Raw genomic sequence first — 21,101 nt, forward strand, 5'->3', positions numbered from 1 at the left:
GCAGAGTGACGTCACCGGAGAAGAAAATAAAAATAAAAAAAACTGTATAAAAAAGAGAAAAAGTTTCCTTGGCCTTCGGGACAAGATCAAAGTGTAGTATCTGTTCCAGCAGATACTGCAAGCAAAGACCATATGTGGGGGCGACCCCACGTATAAGACCTTGGTCAATGTAGGGGAAACCCTTCATACCAATTGTCACTATCCAACTCCCCTACTCCCCGGGGGGTTGGTCCCCATTTCCCCTTCACTCCTCACATTAAAAATCGGCCTTGTGCCTAATTTGCTCAGTGGGGGAGCAAATAAATACCATCTGTTCTTCAGATCTACACTTCAATTTCTTGTTCTCTGTCAGTGGAGGAGAAGTCCTTCACGACTGAGACAATTTTTATTTTTGTTCCTTTTCTCCACATTAAAAAACGACCCTGGTGTCTAACTCTGTCCTGTGGGGAGGCATTGTAAATAGGGACACAAAGCTCTTTCCATATATATTTATATTTTTTTGTTTAAAGTTTTTGCCTACCAAACTTCTCCGAGAGATTTTGGTCTACGATGAGGAAATAAATGTTGATTGCTACATAGAACAAGCGAGTTGGGGTTATTTCCAATTCTTTTTCTTGGTCTCCTTTGCGACTGAGACTCCTTCTCTGTGGCATGGCGCTGACGTTTAAATTCCACTTTCTGACTCTTGTGTTACATTTCTCGCGGAGGGAGAGAAATAGATACCGCACACTTTTTTTTTTCTTCTTTTTATCTCAATCTGGTCCCCGGCGCTAATTTCGACGTTTACTTTTCGTAGAATATCTGTATATTTATAAAAAGTGAGAATATGTGTGTGTGTGTGTGTATGTGTGTGTGTGTGTGTGTGTGTGTGTGTGTGTGTGTGTGTGTGTGTGTGTGTATCTGTATATTTATAAAAAGTGAGAATGTAAGTGTGTGTGAGTGTGTATGTGTGCGTGTGTCAGTGTGTGTGTGAGTGTGTATGTGTGTGTGCGTGTGTGTGTGTGTGTAAGGAGAATTCTCAACCTATATACTCGACGAATTTTTGATCTGCAAAATTGAAATTCAGTATTTAGCATATACAGTATTCAGACGTGTGGAAAACTTTTTAATCGGTTTTCATTCGAAAAAAACGGACTGCTAATACATGCAGAGTGACGTCACCGTAAAAGAAAATAAAAACAAAAAACAAAAAACTATATAAAAACGAGAAACATGAGGAGGGCGGCATCGGAAAAAACTAAAATTCGCTTAAAAATGTTATGCAATACATAATTTATCTTGACTCCTAACGAAGTTTTTTACATGAACTCTGACCCGTTAAATTTACTAAAAAAAATTAAAAAATAAAATTAATAAAAATAAAAACAAAAAAAACAAAAAGAAATAAATATAAAACAAAGTAAACAAAAACAAAAATAAAAACAAAAAACAAAAACAGGAAAAAAAAAAAAAAAAAAAAAAAAAATTAAAAAAAAAAAAAAAAAAAAAAAAAAACAAGCAAAACATAAAACCATTTTATCGTCTATACGAGAAGTTCTCAACCAGGGTCCACATGAACCCTAGGAGTCCATGGAATATTTCTGGGGGTCCACAGGCAAAACATAACAAAATGGGGGTCCACGACGATATTTTGGTGGTCCACAAAGAAAACCAACTCAGAATAGTTTGTATTATTAAAAATTTAATTTCTACTGGAATTTTGTATAGTTTTTTTTTTTTTCCATCATTCAAATCATTTTAATTATAATATTTCTATTTACCAGGTTTTACCTCATTAAATTAGTTTTCATTTAAAAACAAAGCTTAATTATATAATATTTCTTTGATTATTAAAACCTAAAAGTTTATATGAGTGAAAAATAAAACTCTTTCCATATATATTTATATATTTTTGTTTAAAATTTTTGCCTACTAAACTTCTCCGAGAGTTTTTGGTCTGAGGAAATAAATGTTGACTGCTACATAGAACAAGCTAGTTGGAGTTATTTCCTATTCTTTTTCTTCGTCTCCTTTGCAACTGAGACTGGGCGCAACATGTGTTGGTCCGTCAACAACATTTTTCTTATTTATTTTTAACAACTGGAAAGATGGTGGGATCCTTCTACCGCTCCAGAAGATGTCTCACTGCTGATGCAATTCTCTATCTATATAATCTATATACTTTGTGGCTTAGTGGGGGATGCCCTTCTCTCTACCCTGCAACCTCTCTCCCACAGAAGAGACGTTGCGAGCATATCCTTGTTTTATCGTTATTTCCATGGCAGGTGCTCGTCTCAACTCCAATCTCTGGTCCCCCCCCCCTCGTCAATCTTCCACGAAAAACACCCGTCTAGCTGAATCCACTGTGAAAAATTTCCCCCACTCTTTATCTGTGCCTAAATCAAAACGTGGATTCCATGAACAAAGCTTCTTTCTTAGAACTGCACGCCTGTGGAACTCTGTTCCGTCTGCCTGCTTTCCACGTGACTACAACTTGGATGTGTTCAAGTCCAACGTTAACAAATTCCTAATGAACCGCCCCCTTAAGTAAACACTTCATCAAATCTCCACACTAATGTACTGTACTTGCAATAACCCTTATCCCTGAGTGGCTTCCGGGCCTTGATAAGTGGTGACCACCGTGTAAAAAAAACAAAACAACAACTGATTTTAAGAAAGGTGCTTTTCTAGAATTACTCTTTTATTAAAATAAAAATAAAATAATAAAAAAATAAAGAAAAATCTGTATGATATACCTACTCATGACAGAAAGAAAATGTCATATTCCAAAAATCATATAAATTGCTCAAGTAGTTTCACTTTTTTTTTTTAAATAAAGAAAAATCAAATCAAATTTTATAGCTAAACTACAACAGACGATCTCGCGACGCCATCTTGAAAACAGTCTCTATATGTTCCTAAACCTAAATGTAGATTTCATGAACAAAGCTTCTTTCCAAGAACTGCCCGCCTGTGGAACTCTGTTTCGCTGGCCTGCTTTCCAACAGACTACAATGTGGTCGTCTTCAAGTCCAATGTAAACAAGTTCTTCTTGGCCCGCTTCGCACCTCCTGAATAATCCATTTCTACCCCGTTTCCACCAATAACTATCTATTAATACCCTGTTGTCCCAGTGACTACCGTACACTCATAAACCCTTAGCCTCGAGTGGCTTCCAGGCCTTGATAAGTGGTGATTCCCATGTAAAAAAAATGTCTGAAGGGAGATAACGCGAAATAATTAAAACTTGCAAGGTTTTTAGAAAGCCATTCTTAACATGAGGAGGGCGGCATCGGAAAAAACTAAAATTCGCTTAAAAATGTTATGCAATACATAATTTATCTTGACTCCTAACGAAGTTTTTTACATGAACTCTGACCTGTTAAATTTACTAAAAAAAATTAAAAAATAAAATTAATAAAAATAAAAACAAAAAAAACAAAAAAAAATAAATATAAAACAAAGTAAACAAAAACAAAAATAAAAACAAAAACAAAAACAGAAAAAAAAAAAAAAAAATTAAAAAAAAACAAAAAAAAAAAACAAGCAAAACATAAAACCATTTTATCGTCTATACCAGGGGTTCTCAACCAGGGTCCACATGGACCCTAGGGGTCCATGGAATATTTCTGGGGGTCCACAGGCAAAACATAACAAAACGGGGGTCCACAACGATATTTTGGTGGTCCACGAAGAAAACCAACTCAGAATAGTTTGTATTATTAAAAATTTAATTTCTACTGGAATTTTGTATATTTTTTTCCCCATCATTCAAATTATTTTAATTATAATATTTCTATTTACCAGGTTTTACCTCATTAAATTAGTTTTCATTTAAAAATAAAGCTTAATTATATAATATTTCTTTGATTATTAAAACCTTCAAATTTATATGAGTGAAAAATAGAAGATTGTCTTATGACCAATAGTTATGAAGGGGTCCACCAAGATAAAAAGAAGGGAAAAGGGGGTCCATGAGTAAAAAAAAGTTGCGAACCACTGGTCTATACACTTCGCCCCCCCCCCAAATCAACAGGAGATTAGACCATTCCTGTAATGACCTTTCCCCTGTTGATTGCGATGCAATGCTGGTTTTATGCAATTCTAGGAGGTTCACCCTCCCAAGGCTTTGTGCATTCTCTCTTTGAGAAAGGGGATAGTTTATTACGTTAATATACGCGAATGCCGACGGAGCTGCAAAGGCATCTTATGCAGGGTCAGAGTACTCCTTCTTTGTCGCGCTGACTTTTTAATTCCACTTTTAATTCTTTTTCTTTTTTTTTTTTTACACAGTGGTCACCACTTATCAAGGCCCGGATGCCACTCAGGGATAAGGGTTATTGCAAGTACAGTACGTTAGTGCGGAGATTTGATGAAGTGTTTACTTAATGGGGCGGTTCATTAGGAATTTGTTAACGTTGGACTTGAACACATCCAAGTTGTAGTCAGGTGGGAAGCAGGCAGACGGAACAGAGTTCCACAGGCGTGCAGTTCTAAGAAAGAAGCTTTGTTCATGGAATCCACGTTTTTGATTTAGGCACAGATAAAGAGTGGGGGAAATTTTTCACAGTGGATTCAGCTAGACGGGTGTTTTTCGTGAAAGATTGACGAAGGGGGACCAGAGATTAGAGTTCAGACGAGCACCTGCCATGGAAATAACGATAAAACAAGGATATGCTCGCAACGTCTCTTCTGTGGGAGAGAGGTTGCAGGGTAGAGAAAAGGGCATCCCCCACTAAGCCACGAAGTCTATTTTATACTCTGTCAAGGCAGGATAGGCTGTTTTTTCTATTTATTTAAGGAGAGAATACAATTTTCTTATATATGGGTTGTGGAATTGCATTCACTAGCAAAAGATCTAGCTAATTTGCGTATTCTTTTAAACATTCATTTTAATTAATTCCCTATTAGTTTTTTTTTTTTTCGGTTTTCTTATGGGATGATCATCTTTAGTTAACTAATACGTGTAATTATATTCATGCAGATATTCTACATGATTTATACTTGCATAATATTTGCGTAAAAAGTTTACAGTAAACACAAAATTGTTTTCATATATATTTATGTATACGTATATATTTTTGTTTAATCTATCCATCTATTATATCTATCTATATATCTATAAAAGTGGACGTGTCTGTCTGTCTGTCTGTCTGTCTGTCTGTGTGTCTGTGTGTCTGTCTGTCTGTGTACATTTCCCTACGCAATAACTCTGTCAATTTTTAGTCTATAGACTCGAAATTTGAAATACCGGGTACTGAGATTTGGGAAAATCGATGTGACGGGTGTCAGCCAGAAATTTGGCTGTTAAGGGGTCAAATTTCAACGATTTGACCTTTAAGAACTCTACCAAACTCCTCCGACAATTTTGGGTCTAGACACTTGAAATTTTAGATATAGGTTCCTTGAACATGGATCTAACTTAATAAAGTGATTTGAGCCCGAAACTATAAATATTAAGGGGTCATAATAGGGGTCAAAGTTTAAAAAATTTGATCTCTGCGGTCTCTACCAAATTACTAAAGAAAATTTCTGGTCTAAACATTTGAAATTTTACATAAAGGGTATTCAGAGATAGGGCAATCTTTTTAATCGGTTTGGGTCGAAAATTTGAGCTACAAATATATAAATCTATGTATGTATGTTTGCATGTCTGCCTATAACTTTCGACAGAGGCGACGGATTTTCACAAGATCGGTATCATTTTGAAGCTTGGCCCTTCAGACGACAGATACCGAAAAATTGACTAAAAACATTAATTTCTTCACCCTCAATTGGGCACTTTTCTACAGGGAGGGGGTTGCCTTTTTCGCCGATATTTTTGAAAGCCATCCCCTCTTTTCGATTGTCTAGCCTTAATATAAACCTACGTCACTTCCGGTTTGGCAGTGGTCTTAACAGCAATGACGTCACGTTTTTTTCACGTTCTTTTCCTCCTTAGCGATACGGGTTCGAGACTGCCTTCTTACTACCACTTTTTTTTTGCTCAACACACACACCTCCAAACACCTGGGCAACGCCGAGCACCCATGCTATTATATCTACAAAAGTGAGAATGTGTGTGTGTGTGTGTGTGTGTGAAGACAATCCTCAGCCTATATATTCTATGAATTTTTAATCTACAGACTTGAAATTTAGTATATACGGTATTCAGACATATGGAAAACGTTTTAATCGGTTTTAATCCTGAAAAAAAGGGCTACTAAGTGGTCAAGTTTGAAAAATTGGTATGTGCGGTGGGGGGGGGGGTCATCGGCTTTTTATCTGTTAGTCAACTGTTTCATGAATGCGCATGCGTGAATCGTTCACACAATAGATTCCTTATGTTAGGAATAAGTAATTTTGAGCACACTTTTTAGAGATCGTGTCAAGCTGGTCTAATGGTTACCGTACTTGATTCACTGTCCTTAGGTTTTGGTTTCGATCTCAGCTTGAGTATTTTTTTTTTTTTACTTACGAAAAGTGAACTGTTTAGAAAAACCATAATACTCGCATGAACATGTCTCAGTTTCTGCATGAATTAAAATATAATATTTATGCATATTTTAGCAAAGATGTTATGCGGATGGCATTAAAGATGAAAGCGATAGTCCGGCTATACAAATTATCAATCCTTATCTCAAAAAAGACAGAAACATAATCTAGTATATCTATAAAAGTAAGAAAGTGTGTGTGTGTGTGTGTGTTTGAGGACACTTCTCAACCTATATACTCAACAAATTTTTGATCTACGGGCTTGAAATTTGGTATATAGGGTATTCAGATATGTGGAAAACTTTATAATCGGTTTTCATTTGGAAAAAAAGGACTGCTAAGGGGTAAAAATTGAAAAAAACTGGTATTTGAAGGGGGTCGGCGGATTTTTATCTGTCAACTATTTCACAAATGTCCATGCGAGGCCATGACTGTTCATTTATGTTAAGAATAAGAAAGTTTGAATAGACTTTTTACAGAACGTGTCAAGCTAGTCTAACGGCTATCATACTTTACTTACTGTGCTTAGGTTTTGGTTTCCATCTCAGAGTTTTTTTGTTTTTTTTTTGTTTTTACTTACAAGAAGTGAACTATAATATTTTTTATTTATTTATTTATTTTTTTTTTTTAATTGGAATTCATTGAGATGAGAATTATTTTTATTAATTTTATTTATTGCGGGCTGTTATCCTCATCTTTTCTTTTCATTAGTTGTTTCATGACGTTTCGGCCAACTATTCCTCTGGCCTTCATCAGGTGGTAACCGCGACGGATTGGCCAAGTAAGCCTCTGGCCGGCGCAGTTAATAGAGATGTTGAGTCTCTATGATTCCAGGTGAGAATTGTCTGAAGATAGCGGTTTCAATCCTACCCAAAGTCGGCCAGAGGCTTACTTGGCCAAAAACGTGGTAAGACGACAACAACTACGGATGGCAGTAATTGCAGTGAATGCAGTTAGGGGATTCAGAGTTCCTATCCGTCGCGGTTACCACCTGACGAAGGCCAGAGGAATAGTTGGTCGAAACATCATGAAACAACGACTAAGAAAGATGAGGATAATAGTCCGCAATAAAATAAAATTAAGAAGTGAACTGTTTAGAAAAAAAAAAAAAAATTAACAGGACGATGTCTCAGTATCTTCTTTTTTTTTTTAAGGAATTTTATTTTACGTTTATTTTAATACTGAGTAACGCGAGGTCCATCTTTTAGTATTCTAAACCTATATACTCAACAATTTTTTGATTTACGGACTTGAATTTTGGTATATAGGGTATTCAGATATGCGGAAAGCTTTTAATCGGTTTTCATCCGTAAAAAAGGGCTGCTAAGGGGTCAAAATTGAAAAATCATACATGGGGGGGGTCATCTTTTTTATATGTTTGTCAACTGTTTCACGACTGCGCATGCGTGAATCATTCACATGACAGCTTCCTTATGTTAAGAATAAGTAGGTTTAAAAACACTTTTTACAAACCGTGCCAAGCTGGTCTAATGGTTATCGTATTCGACATGATTTTGGTTTTGATCTCAGTTCAAGTATTTATTTTTCTTATTAGAAAAGCTAAAAACACCATCAATAATTCCCCCCCCCCCACACACACACACTCTTTATCTGTGCCTAAACCTAAACGTAGATTCCATGAGCAAAGCTTCTTTCTTAGAACTGCACGCCTGTGGAACTGTCTTCTGTTTTCCTGCTTTCCAGCTGACTGTAATATGATTGTCTTCAAGTCCAATGTAAACAAGTTCTTGATGAGCCGTTCCACTTGTTAACAAATTTACCGAATTTCCATTACTAATGATTACTATATTGTCCAATTGACTACTGTACACTCTTCACCCTTATCCTCGAGTGGTCTCTGAGCCTTGACAAGTGGTGATTCCTATGGAAAAAAAAAGGTACTAGTGCACTTATTGATCCGTGCTGAAATAATAACGTTATTATTTAAAAAGCCGTTCTTAACATGGGGAGGGGAGGGTGTTTTGTACCTATTCTGTACTTTAACCTTACAATTGAATAAAAAAAAAAAACATATGATAAAACTTTAAGTAAACTTGGAAATACGATTTTAAAAAAAATAGAGCGGATCAGTAAGTGCACTAGTACCTAAAAAAAATTTTTTTTTAATATTTATGCGTATTTTACGACCGGGCAACGGCGGGTGGCCTGCTTGTAGATCGATATTTGCAATCTATTTGTGTTCCCTGCACCTCTTCTTTATATTTTAGGCTACAACATGACCAAGGCGAATCTGCAAGACACAAAAAGTTCTGTGAAAACGTACCATGAAATCATCGAAGCTATGAAATTTGCTTATGCCGTCAGATCCAAAATGGGAGACGATATGTTCTTGTCAAATATGACTCAGGTAAGAGGAATATTTCGCATACATTTCCAGCACACTGGCACGGCCACCGAGAGTAAGAAGAAGGCCTGTTAACTGAAAAATGTCTGCAGGCAATGTAGGTAAGATTTGTCAGACTGTCAGTACTATATGAGGGTCATTTGAAAAAGAGTAATAAAACATTTTTAAAAAGAAAAAGAAACAAAGTTCGATTAATACTGAAACTGAACTTTATTCAATACTAGGGGGGTACCCGGCGTTGCCTGAGTGTTTGTTACCGGGACGGGGGGGGGGAGTTTTAAAAAATGTTATGGTAGGTAAGTAGGAAGGATCAAACCCGGAGTCATGAGTAAAAGTAGGAAAATAAAGTGTGAAAAAAAACAAAAAAAAATATCTGCAACGTTAACAGTTCGGCCACCAAGAAAAGTCCATTCCAGTTGTTTAGGAAAAAAAAAAAAAAACGACTACGGTAGGTCGGCGCGAACGTGAAAATATAATGTGAATTGTCCAGCACGCTAACCACTACGCCACAGAGCACTGCAGCTTAGTTTAGTGATTTTAAATAACTTCACATGAAAGAACTACGAAGCCAAACCGGTGTTCTCTTCTCAACTGTTCCTTGTGAACGATTCCCAAATGGTGTTAAGTGGTGGCAGGGGGAGGAGGAATTTATTAGAGAGAAAATATTTTACCACTTCCATTGATCTTAACCAATTTTGGCCGTGACTTCTCAGCAGAAAAAGTATAGAAATCTAAGATTATCGAGGAATTTGAGAAATAATAAGCCTATAACACACCTCAGATATTGTTCTGCCGTTTGTGCATATTATATTTGCATGAAATATCTTGATTTTTAATCCTATTAATGTCAAAATCAGCGGGGAAAAATAAGTTCATTTTATTTATATAGAGAAGATAAAATATAAACATTATCTATGTAAAATTAAGTAATTTTAAAGCAATATACATTTTAATACTGATAAAACTGAATTATGAATTTAGGGAACAAACAATTAAAGAAACATTAAACAAATATTTTTTGGCCTTCGGAACAAGATCAGTGCAGTAGTATCTGTTTTGATGCTACACTTTACCTTTTCTGTCTTCGGTCGGTGGAGGAGAAATCTTTCATGACTGAGATTATTTTTGTTCCTATCCAGAGTGCCCCTTATTGGGAAGCTGGATTTTTCCCACAAGATTATATATTCAAATATTTAAATAGCTATTACTTTAAATACAGAAAACATATTTAAAGTGTTGGTTTTCTGTTCTTCTATGTCCATTTTTTCCCCATGTTTTTCATCAAAATGTGTAGCGTATTAGTTGTTTCACAAGCCATCATCAGTGATTGCTCACTGGCAGTAACCTATGGTGTTCCCTGGAGACCAAGTGACAAGTCTCCCCAGATTTCCAGTGTTCTCCACCTTTTGACCACTTGTGCAGATGATCGCATGTTATCGCAACAGCCGTTGTCACTGATTTCTCGTTGGCATCGGCCATTGGCGTTTCCTGGGGTTTGGGTGACAAAATGCCTCCCCAAGGTACCAGATTTGAACTACACGCTTCCAGTGGAGATTTGGTCAGTACTCTCTCTTTCCATCCTCCCTGACTCTTCATAACTAGTTGGTGTGGTGTGGCGCCAGTCGATGTCATCTACACCAGTTTTTTTATTATTTTTATTACTATTATTATTATGATAATAATAAGGGTGCTTGTGCAGTGTATGCACGTGTATTTTAAATATTATTTTCAAGTTAAATTAAATTTTAGGTTTGTATTACCGTACACATAGATTCGAAAAAGTTGTCAGAAACAAATATATCAAAAATAAATGTTATCAAAGGCAAGATAAGTTACTCTTCTACCTATCTGGGAAGGTTTTTAGTGGTTTTACTCACTTTAAAACGTGTAATCGCTTCGAAAATCATACAATGTTTATCAATATATTTTAAAAAGAAAAATGTTGGCATGTTGGCATGTTATCTTGCCTTTGATAACATTTATTTGTTATATATTTGTTTTTTGACAACTTTTTCGAATCTATGTGTACAGTAAAACAAACTCGTTATGTAAATTATTTAGTTAAAATGTCATAAAAAACAAAAATTAAAGTTTTAAATATATTTCAAAGAAATGAATTACGCCCCGTGCTAAAATATTGATAATTCACCAATCGTAAAAAAAAAAAAACACTGCCGTGAAAAATGCTTACTTTAAAATATTTGAAAATAATCAGTGAAAAGTTTTATTTATTACTAAAAAAAATGGACTGAAAAATATTATATAAAAATTCGGGTTTGTATTACTGTATGCATCGAAAAAGTTGTCAAAAAACAAATAAATGTTATCAAAGGCAAGATAAGTTACTTTTCGATGTATTGGAAAATTCAAAATGGCGCCCGACTCTCCCTTTAACACGGTAAGTTTGGGAAAAGGTGTTATAAATATAAAACTAGACATAATACTGTTAGAAACTCGCTCAATATATATTACCGTGACATAGGTTGACATATATTCGGTGGTTTTTTAACAGTATTTTGTCTAGTTTATTATTTATAACACCTTTTCCCGAACTTACCGTGTTAAAGAGAGAGTCGGGCGCCATTTTGAATTTTCCAATACATCGGTAACCACAGCATGTTTTTCGAGCTGAATAAACATTTTACATTAAATAAAAACACTGAAAACATATCCAGTTAGGTAGAAAAGTAACTTGACCTATATTTCCGCCAGGGGTCGTTAGTTGCGTTATCTCTCAAACAACATGGCGCGTTGAGTTTTTCTTCGATGAATCGTCCGATAATGTTTGATTTTCTTAAATAAAAAAAAAAAACTACTTGATCGATTTACGTGATTTTTGGAATATGACATTTTCATACAGTAACAAGTACGTACATTATACAGATTTTTTTCAGATTTTTATAGTAAAAAAGATTACTTGTGGCCCATTTATAGACTTGCACCAAGTAACTTATCTTGCCTTTGATAACATTTATTTGTTATATATTTGTTTTTTGACAACTTTTTCGAATCTATGTGTACCGTAATACAAACCCAAAAATTGCTTGTTTTGCAGTAAAAAAAAAAAAAAAAAAAAAATGAAATATTCGACTTTCTCCAATAAAAATAAAAGTTCAAACACGAATTCACTTACGATATTTTGATTAAAATTATCCCAAATGTGCAATTATAATAATTATTTTCCAAATGGAGAATTGTTCTTTTTCTTTAGAACATACATGGACAATCGGTAACACATACTGGTAGCCATATCTTTTTTTATGCCTGTTAACCATGACCACGTGGTTGAATACCGGAAGCTGTCTATACCTACAACTTAATTAGGAAGTTATGCTATCATATGCATCGGCCTTCTTTCTCGGTAGCCACGGTTTCTGTGTCAATTTTGTCGGAATTTTATTTTTTTAAGGACCTCGCCATTGACAGTGCAAAGGGGAAGGGTGGAGGTGTCGGCATTTTAACCAATCTGCAAAATTCACTTAACCTCTACCCTCTCCTCATCTTGACCTCGACTAGCAGTCGTTGGAGCGTGAACGCCCCCTTTTAGAGAGAGAGAGAGAGAGAGAGAGAGAGAGAGAGACAGACAGACAGACAGACAGACAGACAGACAGACGCACCTACATTCGTCTTCAGGGCCCAACGACTGCTAGTCGAGGTCAAAATGAGGAGATGGTAGAGGTTAAGTGAATTTTACTGGTTGGCTAAACTGCTGACGCCCCCACCCTTCTCCTTTGCACTGTTAATGGCGAGATCCTTAAAAAAATAAAATTCCGATAATTTCTGTGGATGGGCATTGGCGCTATAATGGTTAATGGAAGTAACTTTTTTTTTTTTTGCTATCGGATTTTCATATTTACATTGTAAAACAAGTAGATTTTTGTTAACGGACTACACAGACTAGAGTTAACAAAATAAAATTAATTTCAACGTCTTCTGTTGGCACTTCACTTGTGTATCTAAAGATAATGTTGATTGTTGCTCATAGGCCTTCGTACATTTTTTTTAAAAATAGGCGCAAAAATACAAATCACCCTCTATTAATTTAACACTGTATGTTCTTCGAGCTGAATAAACATTTTACGTGAAATAAAAACATTAAAAAGTTATCCCGTTAGGTAGAAAAGTAACTTATCTTACCTTTGATAACATTTATTTGTTATATATTTGTTTTTTGACAACTTTTTCGAATCTATGTGTACAGTAATACAAACCTGAACTTTCATTAACCATTCTTTCGTTTTCTTTAGCTTGTAAAGAATATCACGGACGCTACTTACGGAATGTTAACGCGAGAACTAATCACACCTAAAACCCACGGTTACAAGTATTACGGACCAGCTTTTACCATCCCAGAGAAGACAGGAACAGCACATCTCTCAGTTTTGGCACCGAATGGAGACGCAGTGGCCGTCACCAGCACTATTAATCTTTGGTAAGTATCCAAAAACGTTAAAAAAAAAAAAAAAAAAAAAAGTAGCGTTCATTCCAGGTACGTTCAACCGGCTTCCTGCAAAGGAGGAAGTTTCTAGGGAATACCAAATTCAGAATTGGTCCCCCAGTCAAGCGAATATCCCAATCAGAAGAGATGACGACATTAGGTTTTTGCAGTTCTTGCAGGAAATTATGGTCGTAACACTATATGGCAAGTGCTCGTCTGAGCTCCAATCTATGCCCTCTCCACTTACCAAACTTTCACAGAAGACACTCGTCTAGCTGAAGCCACTATCAATAATTTCCCTCACTCTTTATCTGTTCCTAAACCTAAATGTAGATTCCATGAACAAAGTTTCTTTCTTAGACCTGCACGCCTGTGGAACTCTGTTCCATTTGCCTGCTTTCTAGCTGACCATAATATGGTTGTCTTCAAGTCTAATGTAAACAACTTCTTGATGAGCCGTTTCTCTTAAGTAATCCAATTTACCAAATTAACACTACTAACGATTACTATGTCATTGTCCTATTGACTACTGTACACTTATTAACCCTTATCCTCGAGTGGTCTCTTGGCCTTGATAAATGGTGACTCCATCGTAAAAAAAAAAAAAAGAAAAGGAAGATTTCGACGTCCTCCTACATACATCGCCTTGAATTCCCAAATTGGTCAGGTGCTGGATATGACCTTAAACTACATCCGATGGTGAGGCCCCCAGCTTGCGGGCTTTGGGGAGTGTGGAGCCACCCTTTAATTGCCATTGCTCCCAGGTCCATTCTGACCCGGAGTGGTAGTACCTGTTAGGGTCCCAACTATGGGTTGAATTCCCAAATTGGTCACCCATCTGGTACTGGCCAGGCTCAACGTTGCTTAACTTCAGTGATCATCATTTCCCTTCCTTTTACTTTTTAAATAACACTACTAATGATTACTACGATATTGTCCCATTGATTACTATCCTCGAGTGGCCTCCAAGCCTTGATAAGTAGTGTGACTCCTTTGTAAAAAAAAAAAAAAAGAAAAAAAAAAAAGAAAGGAAATTGTCGACATCCTTCTATATACAGCGCCTTAAATTCCCAAATTGGTCGGGTCCTGGATATGACCTTAAACTATATCCGATGGTGAGGCCCCAGCTTGCGGGCTTTGGGGAGTGTGGAGCCATCCTTTAATTGCCATTGCTCCCAGGTCCACTCTGACCTGAAGTGGTAGTACCTGTTAGGGTCCCAACTATGGGTTAAATTATAGAAACCGATTTGAAAACAACAAATATATTCTATAAAAAAAAAAAAAACTTTCTTCAAAATCTTTTAATTCGGCATTAAATAACCTGAAAAGGGTTGATATGCCGTAAAACAAAAACAACCAACCAAATTGGTCACCATGCTCAACTTCGGTGATCTGATAATTGAAATAGTGAGTCAACGTGATTGTATTGTATATGCTCAGTGGCAAGAACTCATACATCTAACTTTTAATGAAGAAGAAGAAGAAGAAGAAGAAGAAGAAGAAGAAGAAGAAGAAGAAGAAGAAGAGTTGGTTGGTTGGTTGGTTGGTTGGTTGGTTGGTTTTGTTTTACGGCATATCAACCTTTTTCAGGTTCCTATTTACAATGTGCCTCCCCACAGGACAGAGTTAGACACCAGGGTCGTTTTTTAACGTGGAGAAAAGGAACAAAAAATAAAAATTGTCTCAGTCGTGAAGGACTTCTCCATCTCCACTGAGAGAGAACAATAAATTGTAGTACAGTATCTGAAGAACAGATGGTATTTATTTGCTCCCCCACCGAGCAAATTAGGCACAAGGCCGATTTTTAATGTGAGGAGTGAAGGGAGGGGGAAGGGAAAAAGGGGACCAGCTCCCGAGAGGTGGGAAATGGGAGCTGGTTAAAGGTCAGGCATGTGGGGTTGCCCCCACATCTGGTCTTTGCTTGCAGTATCTGAAGAACAGATACTACACTTTGATCTCGGCCCTAATGCCAGTTTTCAGGTTATTTAATGCCGAATCTAGTGACTTTGAAGAACAAATTAAAATATCATATTTAAGCATATTTTACGACCGGGCAATGCCGGGTGGCCAGCTAGTATCAAATATACAATATCCAACCAAGAACGTTTATCTGATTGATATAACATCGATACTAACCTTTTTAATATTAAGTATAAATGAAAAAAAGACTACCGTAGGTTCCGACGAGTTTCGAACTCGTGACCTTCTGCGTGTTAAGCAGACGTGATAACCACTACACCACGGAACCAGATAATTAAGAGGCCTTAACGATAGTTTAAGTAAATAATACATTTTTTTTTTTTTTAAATCTTATGCTTTTGTTTTGTATTATTCATTATATTCCCGCAAGCATTTATTTTTAACTGACAAGGGTACATGACGTAGTCTGGCTCCTGATTAATGAAATAGAAGAATGTCAGTTCTCATAGTCAAACTTTTCGCTAAATGACGCAGCGAGCAATGGCGAGTGTTACTGTTGCCCAGCCACGGCTTTCGTAAATAGATAGAAGGAGGCCTGATCACTGAAAAATTACGTCATGCACAAGAGGTACGAGCAAACCAGCTCTGTCGAACAGTCAAACAGTCGATAAAACGTAAAATAAATAAATACATAAATAAATAAATAAATAAATAAATAATAATAATAATAATAATAATAATAATAATAATAATAATAATAAACTCAATTTGAATTAACTCAATAAAAAAAAGGATTACGAATGCAAAATCACGTATTTTTAAAGTAGGACCCATTCGGTGCATGTTAAGATAGAGCCGACGGATCGATTTTTTTTTTTTTTTAATACGTTGTTTCAAACAAAAACATATTTAAATTGTTTTGTCGAAAATAGTAATATATCCAAAAAATACAGAAAATTTATCGCGTAGACCAACTACTATTGTGTCTTTAGTAAAAAAAAAAAAAAAAAAAAAAAATCCATCGCTATGGTCTTAAAAAATCTCCGCCATTAAAGTGTTGAAAAGGGAGATAAGTATGTTCCCTGTATTCGCACTCTTCAAGGTGTTTATACCTGGGGAAAATGCCATTCCCTCCAATTTTCCTCCCAATTATCTCTATTTCATGCTTTCATTCTCTCTGTTTCACTTGTTACTTCTCTTTTCGAATTAGCAGCAACAGTAGTCACTGAAGCGACGTGGTTGCTATGGAAGCCAGTCATAAAATACGTTGCTCACCTCCTTACATATTTTTTTACGATTTTGAACACCAGAAAGTTCATCATAACTTTTGTTTTACTGAACGAAAATTGAAAAATATATTCAAACACGGTAGATGTAGATGTAGGTTATGTAGGTAGATGTAGGTTACCTGGACTAGAGTCCCAACTTTTTAATATATATATATATATATATATATATATATATATATACATATACACATAAAGTTATGAACAGTACATAGGACCCGAGCATATTGAGAAGTGATACACGAATTACCATTAGCATATAAGTGACGCTCTTTGCGTAAACAAATCGAGCGGAGGTATTTCGGACGATGTTAAAGCATCGTTAAACTCACAACTCGCTCAGCAGACGCCAATAGCGTAATGGTTAGGAGCCTTGACTGTCGTACAGACGGTCGAGTTTCAATCCTGGCTTGAGGTAGTTGCCTGTCTAGCCGCAGCTGTGAAAACAGCGAAACAGTACTGTATGTGAATGACTATATATATATATATATATATATATAGATATATATATCATTATGTATTCAAGGTAGGGAGATACCAAAAAAATTTAAAATTGTCTTGAACCATTTCTAATTTTTAATTTTAATGATATATATTGTTACCAATTTACTAATAAAGGACTAGTTGTTAAAACTGGAAAAGAAAAGGACAAGATATTCTAGTAAAAAATATAATAAATTTATAACATAAAATATTGCAGCATTAAGAATTTCTTTTAATTCAATATACCATTATATACATATAAACAAACGTTATTATATAGCAGGAAGTGTCTCTGCTTAATTTTTTTTTAATTAAAAAAAATTTACACAGACACTCCATGCTATATAATAATTTGTTTGAATGAAAACATGCTATATCTATAATATAAAGCTCAACGTCTGTCTGTCTGTGTGTGTGTGTGGGGGGGAGGGGTCACGAATAGTCTCCCATATGGTTGACTATTATAGAAAACTGATCACTTATAATGATAGAAGATGTATCGAGACACAGGAATGGGTATATTTGATCTGGCATAACGATGATTCATTAAAATTGTGGGATCTGCGTACGCGCCTGGTCCACAAAGTATGGAAATAAAAAATTTAAAAATTAAAAAAAAACGTTAACAAGTGTTTTTGATATAACTGTACATGATAATACTTTGATAAGTATGTTTTAACTTAAATAGGGATGGTATAATAAAATTGTGGAGTCTGCATTCGCGCCTGGCCTCCATAGAATGGAAATAGACACAAACTTTAATAAAGACTTTTCATATCTATCTGCATAAGTACACTTTGATAATTATGTTTCAGTTTGAAGAAATATAGTATAATAAAATTATGGGGTGTACGTTCGCGCCTGACCTCCATAGAATGGAAATATGTCACAAAGTTTAACAAGGGTTTTTAATATAGATCCACAGAATATTGTGATAAGTGTTTCAGTGTGAACAGGTATGGTATGATAAATTATGGGGTTTATCTATTTTATTTTTACTTTCATCATATTTTGTTTTGGTTTTGATACCCCCAAATTCAAAGCTATCTCTTTACAACCCTTCCTTTTCATAACCTATCATACTTTCATAAATCAGAGTCCATTTTTTGTAGGCTGTTTTTTTAACCCAGTCAACCAGGAAAGGTGAAGTGTAGCATCAGAACAGACACTACACTTTGATCTTGTTGGATTTATTTGCTTCCCCACTGAGCAAATTAGGCACAAGGCCGTTTTTTTAATGTGGAGAGAGAGGGAGGGGGAGGGAAAGGGGGGATCCAGCTCCCGAGAGGTGGGAAATGGGAGCTGGATAGTAACTGTGGTCGTAGGGTGATCCCTACCTTGACCAAGTTCAGATATGTAGGGTTACCCCCACATATGGTCTTTGCTAGTCATAGATAGTCTTTGCTTGCAGCATCTGCCGGAACAGATGCTACACTGTGATCTTGATCAAAAAGGCCAAGTAGCCAGACTTTATTTATGATGTAGCTGAAGTGAATGTAATGTGGTATTTATTTGTTTCCCCACGAAAGCAAATTAGACACAAGTTCTTTTTTTTTTACTGTGGGGGGGGGGCGGAGAAACCAGCTCCCCCAAAAAAGGGAGCACTACGACAGTGTCCAAATAAATAACAATTGTCTCGGTATGAAAGGGTTTCCTCTACATTGACCAAGACCTAATTACTTAAGTGGAGCATCAGAATATGTACTACACTTTGATCCTGACTGAAGTTGTACAAAACAAAATGGCAGTATTAATCAAGAGGAGTCCATTTGGAAAAAAATATGCTGACTCATTCTTATCAAGGTCTCATGTATGATATGAAAAGAAACTGGAATCTTAGGGAGTGTCTGAACATCATTTTCATTAATCTGTGACTTAAAAATTCGTACGGTCAGTTTCTGACACAGTGACACAGTGACACCTTTCAAAAAGAATTATTTTTATATGTGTGTTACCGCCTTTCGCGCACGTTTATGATTGTACAGCTAAATCCCACCTCTTCACTGGTCAAAAATGATTAATTCCTCTTTTGCGGCCTTCAGGACAATACCAATTGACCAATTGGCTGAAAAGATACTTTATGTTTGACACGCCTGGACTACACTATTCTGAAACCATCTTCAGTTTTATTCTACCTTTATGTTCCTTTTTATTTGCCTCCCCACGAGGGCAGAGTGAGACACAAGGTCAGTTTTTAATGTGGGGGAAATCCAGCTCCTAAAAAAGGGGCACTCTAGATAGGGATAAAAATAAAAATTGCTTCAATCTAGAAGGATTTCTCCTCCACTGACCAAGGACAGAAAAGGTGAAGTGTAGCATCAGAACAGACACTACACTTTGATCTTGTTGGATTTATTTGCTTCCCCACTGAGCAAATTAGGCACAAGGCCGTTTTTTAATGTGGAGAGAGAGAGGGAGGGGAGGGAAAGGGGGGATCCAGCTCCCGAGAGGTGGGAAATGGGAGCTGGATAGTAACTGTGGTCGTAGGGTGATCCCTACCTTGACCAAGTTCAGATATGTAGGGTTACCCCCACATATGGTCTTTGCTAGTCATAGATAGTCTTTGCTTGCAGCATCTGCCGGAACAGATGGTGTTTATTTGCTCCCCCACTGAGCAAATTAGGCACAAGGCCGTTTTTAATGTGAGGTAAAAACCAGCTCCCCTAAAAGTAGGCAAAAAGGAGGCACTCTGGTTACCAAAAATAATAATTGTCCCAGTATAGAGGGTTTCCCCTCCATTGACTGGTACAAATTATCTTAAGTGCAGTATCTGCCGGAACAGATGGTGTTTATTTGCTCCCCCACTGAGCAAATTAGGCACAAGGCCGTTTTTAATGTGAGGTAAAAACCAGCTCCCCTAAAAGTAGGCAAAAAGGGGGCACTCTGGTTACCAAAAATAATAATTGTCCCAGTATAGAGGGTTTCCCCTCCATTGACTGGTACAAATTATCTTAAGTGCAGCATCTGCCGGAACAGATGCTACACTGTGATCTTGATCAAAAAGGCCAAGTAGCCAGACTTTATGATGTAGCTGAAGTGAATGTAATGTGGTATTTATTTGTTTCCCCACGAAAGCAAATTAGACACAAGTTCTTTTTTTTTTACTGTGGGGGGTGGGGGCGGAGAAACCAGCTCCCCCCAAAAGGGAGCACTACGACAGTGTCCAAATAAATAACAATTGTCTCGGTATGAAAGGGTTTCCTCTACATTGACCAAGACCTAATTACTTAAGTGGAGCATCAGAATATATACTACACTTTGATCCTGACTCAAGTTGTACAAAACAAAATGGCAGTATTAATCAAGAGGAGTCCATTTGGAAAAAAATATGCTGACTCATTCTTATCAAGGTCTCATGTATGATATGAAAAGAAACTGGAATCTTAGGGAGTGTCTGAACATCATTTTCATTAATCTGTGACTTAAAAATTCGTACGGTCAGTTTCTGACACAGTGACACAGTGACACACCTACCTACGTTATCACCTTTCAAAAAGAATTACGTTTATATGTGTGTTACCGCCTTTCGCGCACGTTTATGATTGTACAGCTAAATCCCACCTCTTCACTAGGTGTAAGAAAGCCTTCTACTCCAATAGTTTCTTCCTCAAAACTGCTAGATTTTGGAATCCTTCCGGGGTTCTGACATGCAGAAGTTCAAGTATAATGTGAACAGACATCTTGCTACTCATCTTTGCACTCATGCCCCCACGACGTGAACACCCTCGACAGACCCGACAGGCTGCAAAATCCCACCCCCACACTGTAGAGATCCCTAGATGTAAAAGATCTTTCTACTCCAGTAGTTTCTTCCCCAGAACCGCTAGACTTTGGAATTCCATTCCAGGTCCCTGCTTCCCCAACTGTACTGACGTGCAGAAGTTCAAGTGCAACGTGAACAGACATCTTGCTGCCCAAATCCCTACATAGTGCCCCAGTAGTTGTTGCCACTGATAGTAGCCCCCTACACCAAAGTGGCAATGTGCCTTGTTTGGGGTGAAAATGTAATAAACACACACACACACACACACACACACACACACACAACACACACACACACATAACACACAACAGATACACAGACACGTTAACTTTTATAGATATATAGATAGATAGAGATGTAATCATGGTATATAAAGCTGTCTTGCTGCCCACT

General features: G+C 36.5%; 1 protein-coding gene and 1 non-coding gene across 3 annotated transcripts in view; one reads left to right on the forward strand and one right to left on the reverse strand.

Moving 5' to 3' along the window:
• LOC145270390 (glutathione hydrolase 1 proenzyme-like) overlaps window positions 1-21,101 on the forward strand; it is a 189,485-nt gene that overhangs the window by 136,294 nt on the left and 32,090 nt on the right. For both annotated transcript variants that reach the window (XM_080126041.1, XM_080126040.1), the window contains exons 8-9: window positions 8,682-8,821; window positions 13,066-13,250. In XM_080126041.1, the coding sequence (XP_079982167.1) occupies window positions 8,682-8,821; window positions 13,066-13,250 (325 nt within the window). The remainder of the gene's footprint in view (window positions 1-8,681; window positions 8,822-13,065; window positions 13,251-21,101) is intronic.
• Window positions 15,432-15,504, reverse strand: Trnav-aac (transfer RNA valine (anticodon AAC)). Its single transcript has one exon. It is a non-coding gene; the product is annotated as a tRNA-Val (tRNA).

This window comes from Euprymna scolopes, chromosome 46, assembly GCF_053919585.1.
Source record: "Euprymna scolopes isolate OS-2025 chromosome 46, ASM5391958v1, whole genome shotgun sequence".
NCBI lineage: Eukaryota > Metazoa > Mollusca > Cephalopoda > Sepiida > Sepiolidae > Euprymna > Euprymna scolopes.